General features: G+C 36.9%; 1 protein-coding gene and 1 pseudogene across 2 annotated transcripts; one reads left to right on the plus strand and one right to left on the minus strand.

Moving 5' to 3' along the window:
- The first annotated feature begins 382 nt into the window (after nt 1-382).
- Nucleotides 383-2,419, plus strand: LOC143544880 (protein EMSY-LIKE 3-like). Its single transcript, XM_077036869.1, has 8 exons — nt 383-497; nt 584-877; nt 968-1,162; nt 1,223-1,291; nt 1,408-1,635; nt 1,713-1,781; nt 1,883-1,946; nt 2,044-2,419. The coding sequence occupies exons 1-8, from the start codon at nt 396-398 to the stop codon at nt 2,103-2,105; spliced, it is 1,083 nt and encodes a 360-aa protein (XP_076892984.1). The 5' UTR covers nt 383-395; the 3' UTR covers nt 2,106-2,419.
- Nucleotides 2,420-2,972: 553 nt separating this feature from the next.
- LOC143544882 (short-chain dehydrogenase/reductase 1-like) lies at nt 2,973-4,398 on the minus strand (annotated as a pseudogene). The gene is made up of 5 exons (XR_013137328.1): nt 4,287-4,398; nt 3,949-4,192; nt 3,780-3,857; nt 3,515-3,691; nt 2,973-3,420 (listed from the first exon to the last, which is right to left on the minus strand). The product of XR_013137328.1 is annotated as a short-chain dehydrogenase/reductase 1-like (transcript).
- Nucleotides 4,399-4,684: the final 286 nt, after the last annotated feature.

The raw sequence follows: 4,684 nt of genomic DNA on the forward strand, positions 1-4,684 counted from the left end.
TTTCCTCAAACTATGTATATCGGTATATGAATAAAAAGGTTATTAAATTGTCCCCTTTGTTTTTGTCATGGAATTATTTTTGCTTGTTTGTCTGTTTTTTTCACAAATAAATTCACAATGTGCATATCCAGCCTTTTAAATCCAAGTATGTGACATATGTTGGTTTAACCAGAACAATTATTTACTTAGAAATAAAACAGAGTAAAATAAATGATGGTGGCAGTAATCTTGTTGACTTGGATTTAACAATAACCTGAAACTGAAATTAGGTATTGCTATGAAAAGTTTTGCGCTGCGCACTATTTATTAAAATGTCATATCACCAATAGAATATGTTTTCACTGTTATAAACTTACAACAATACAATTGTACAGGGTTCTTGATACACTTTTAAAATGATGCAACATGAGATGGAGTCCCAGATTCATTACCTTGAGCAAGTAGCTTACAGTTCGGTGCTGCGAGCTTTCAAAGCACAGTCTGATGCCCTTTCATGGGTATGATTTAGTTTTTTGTTGCAACCTTTATCCTAAATAGAGTTTGTTTTTTTAATGTTCTGTAACTTTAACTAATAATATATCAGGAAAAGGAGGGATTAATAACAGAACTTCGAAAAGAGCTGCGAGTTTCTGATGATGAGCATAGAGAACTACTCTCAAAGGTAAACACCGACGACATCATCATACGGATCAGGGAATGGAGGAATTCAGGTGGGACCCGCAGTGCAATGATCAGCATTCCTCAATCCATCCACGACCCTATTCCACTGAGTCCAACTGTTTCTGGATCCAGGAAGAGGCAAAAGACGTCTATGCCCCTGTCTTTACCTACTCAGTCTTTTCCTGGCTTGGGAGGTGGAATTCAAACCCCTAAACCCGTGAGTTGGTTTAAAATTTAAATTAGACTGTGATGTTAATATTACTATTTTTGTTGACTGATTGATGGGCCATGTTGACTTTTAATGAAGTCCCCAAGGTACCCTTTAGTGGGTCGAACTCCAAGAGCAATGCTTTCAAATCACGGTTCTGCTATTGTTCCTTTTGCAAATGAAGCAAGTGAGGTGGGGTCAAAGGATCAGTTGATTGGGAAGAAACTAAGAACTAGATGGCCTGATGATAACAACTTCTACGAGGCTGTCATTGTTGACTACAACGCAGTACAGGTATGTTTTAGATTCATTTATTAATCTTGATTTTCTGTTAATATATTTAATTTTTGTTAGGGACGGCATGCTTTGCTTTATAATAAAAATACACCACAAGAAAGCTTTGAATGGGTTAGCCTCAAGGAGGTATGTTGGCATCATCTCAAGCCTTTTAGTTTACTCTCATAATGGTTTATATCTTATTTTCAATGATCAAGTTAACATGGAAAATTCTACTGTGTTTAAACAATGATTCATCCCAGATTCCTCCAGAGGATATTCAATGGATAGGTGAGGACCCGAGTTACCATCAGGTTAGTCACGGTGGGTCCCATGGGTACAATAATCAAGTGAGCCATGGAGGTGGAAGGAGTAGAGGGAACTCAAAGGAACAATCGAGGATAGGGTACCCGACACCCATGCAGAATGGTGATCATATGAAGGCTTCAGATGAAATAGAGATACTCCACACCGACACTCTTATAAAGGAGGTACTTTTACGTTAAAATTTTAATAATAATAATCTTGAATTGCTTTTTAAGTTATTTACCTTAATCAATGTTTGCAGGTGGAAAAAGTGTTTGATGCTACTCATCCTGATCTGCTTGAAATCGAAAGGGCAAAGAAAATGCTCAGGGTATATATTATTACATGAAAATCAACATGACTTAATAATCTAAGAAACTTTATTTCCATGCCGGCATCAATGCTTTTTTTTTTGCTTTGTTGATGATATAGGAACATGAACGAGCACTGATTGATGTCATTGCAAAGCTTGCTGATGCATCTGACAGCGATAGTGGTAATCGCCATATTATTGTTATTATTAATATTTGTTTTTATGATATTTATGTAGATGTTTAGAGATGATTTCATAATTCTTATGTTGTTTAAATCAGGTGGAGATCAACGATTCATGCGGGGGCAAGCTATGGATGGGGAAGTGGGGGCCGGAGTCTGATACAGTATGGCAGCAATCAGTATGGTACGGGAACGGGAATGCGGGGAAGCATAACTGCAACGGATAACCAAACAGAAGAATATGTGGAGATCCTCTAGTAGTTGTATGCTTTTTGCTTAATGGATCCGACCCCCCTTTTGCCACCTGTAAAGCTCGATCTCTTCTAACTCTAAAACAAGATATCCAGAAATTAGGGTTTTAGTTTTGGGTGTGGGATTTTATTTGTTGAAGAACATCTATTGTATAGACGGTTTGGTACTATAGAAGTAGAATCAATGGCACATACTACTAACATTCAAGACTATGGCCTTGTTGTAGGTCTCAGTTTCATCATGCTAGCTTTATTTTATTTTCTGTCTACAAATCTGCAATTCATAATAATATTCACCGGCGCCAATTTAAGCATTTCGTAACCTTTTAGGTCCAAAACTATATGCCAAATGATACAGAACAATGCAGTGCGAACAGAATGTTGATGTAGAGTTCGTGAACCGCTTGATAGGAACCTCATTTGTGTTTACTCATTTAAGTTGCTTATGTTTGTTTGTGTATGCTCTTTCAGTTGTGTTCATTTATATGTTTATTTAATCTTTTAGATCAATCACAGTTTAGTCTAGTTATATTAACTTTTAGGCCGAACAGATTAATGTTCATGCTTACTTTTGATTGATTTTCGCTTATGTTTACATTTATGAACCGTTTATTTGATACTACTAGCAAATGGAGTAAACAGACAAAACATAAATTTTAATGTATATGGACAAAAGAAAAAAAAACCCGTTAGTTTAATTGTTCATGTTCCATTGTTTGTGTTCGTGTGTTTATGGGCTCTTGACAGTAGAGGGATAGAGTCTTTATTATCACTTATTAAAACCAAGTGAAATTGATCTTCAATACATTCAAACTGATGATCAGAAAACCCCAGAAAACACTGGTTCAAAACTCAGCAACTTGTGTACGATCAAAATAGCAACCTGAAGGGCCTCCTTGAGGTAAAAGAGCCAACATAACTGATCCTTGTGCTCCCTCTTCAACGGTCATGACACCCGTGTGCCAATTTATATCAGTGTCTACATATCCAGGATGTACACAATTAATGCACATATCCGGGTACTTCTTTGCAAGGACTCTAGTGTAGGCATTGAGCATCGCTTTTGACACGCTGTAGGCCTGGTAGCATCTTTGACCAACCGTTGACTTCAAGCTCATTGTTCTTCAAATCATGCAAAAACTTCTCTACGAACCCATCAATTTTCTCTTCGGTTAACGTCTCTAGATTTCCAAGTTCGCTTCTTGTATGTTGATTTGGAATCCTCTATAAGAATCACACAATACAGTTATTAACTTATTATATAACATAACATGATAAAACAGCAGTCAAAATACATTCTGACAAAAAACAGATTTACCCATAATTCGGCTCGAAGGGAAGAGACATTTACGATTCTACCCCCGGAATCTAAGAGTGGAAGGAGTGCTTTTGTTACATTCTTGACACCATAGTAGTTTGTGCTGAGACATTCTATTGCTGAGTCATAGGTCGTTTTCATCACATCTTGAACCATATTTGTCGCCTTGCCAGAAAGCTAGATTGAAGTCGAATATTATTATGTTATATAAGTCATAAACTCGAGTTCAAACAGGAGTCATGCATAATGAATAAATATAACTTACCCAAGTTGCAGGATCTATATTTAGAGCCCGTAAACCGTCTTCGTCAACAATCACTCCAGATGCTCCAGCATTGTTGACCTTTTTAGTTTAAATAAAACAATGATACAAGGCAAGGTATAAAAAAAGTGTATTTTCTCACCATAAAACTCAGAAAAGATGATAGCTTTACCAAGATATCAAGCTTCCCAAACCGGGTTCGTATGAAATCAGCCAAAGCTTGTATGCTTTGAGGGTCTTGTACATCAAGCTGATGGAATAGTACATTTGATAAACCGAGTCCATGGAGCGAAGACACGGCATCCGTACCTCTCTTCTCATTTCTAGCTGTCAACAAGACAGTCACACCGGAAGCTGCCAGCTGTCTAACCGTCTCTAAACCAATACCCTTGTTTGCTCCCGTTACAACCGCATACCTTAAAAAGAAAAAAAAAAAAAAGAAAAACAAAACCAATTATAACAATTAACGTATCATACCTGAATGTGTCTTATGATGTTACTAAACCTTACCTCTCTGTCGGTTGGTTCCCATTCATCATAGCAGCAGTGACGCTTTGATTTGTTTTCAGGTTATCTATAAATATGCTAGACCTACTATAAGGAGATAAATGATATGAGCCAATAATTTGGTCTTACCAGGACTAGTTTGGATGTTTCAGTTTTTGGTCTATATGGTACGGATATTTATATCAAGTTTTATGTAAGAAAAGTTTTTGGTCTATATGCTCATAAACACAAATTGAAATCCCAAAAGTTCATTTATAATACTTCAACTAGTTCTCACTTATTTCCGGTTTATTTGTGTTGTTTGTCACTTGTCACTTTGATGCGCAACACGAAACCTGACCCGAGAAAATGTTAACCTGAATCCGAGAGCACTCGTATCCATGGAACCCGAACCCGAACCC

This window comes from Bidens hawaiensis, unplaced genomic scaffold, assembly GCF_021521415.1.
Source record: "Bidens hawaiensis isolate Kalapana, Puna unplaced genomic scaffold, B.hawaiensis_p1.1 tig00013778_1, whole genome shotgun sequence".
In the NCBI taxonomy this organism is placed as follows: domain Eukaryota; kingdom Viridiplantae; phylum Streptophyta; class Magnoliopsida; order Asterales; family Asteraceae; genus Bidens; species Bidens hawaiensis.

Bases quoted from the DNA above. Each gene is read 5' to 3' on its own strand.
- LOC143544880 (XM_077036869.1), top strand. From the start codon at position 396: ATGATGCAACATGAGATGGAGTCCCAGATTCATTACCTTGAGCAAGTA. The intron at 1,292-1,407 runs GTATGTTGGCAT...GATTCATCCCAG, and splicing joins AATGGGTTAGCCTCAAGGAG to ATTCCTCCAGAGGATATTCA. The intron at 1,636-1,712 runs GTACTTTTACGT...CAATGTTTGCAG, and splicing joins CCGACACTCTTATAAAGGAG to GTGGAAAAAGTGTTTGATGC.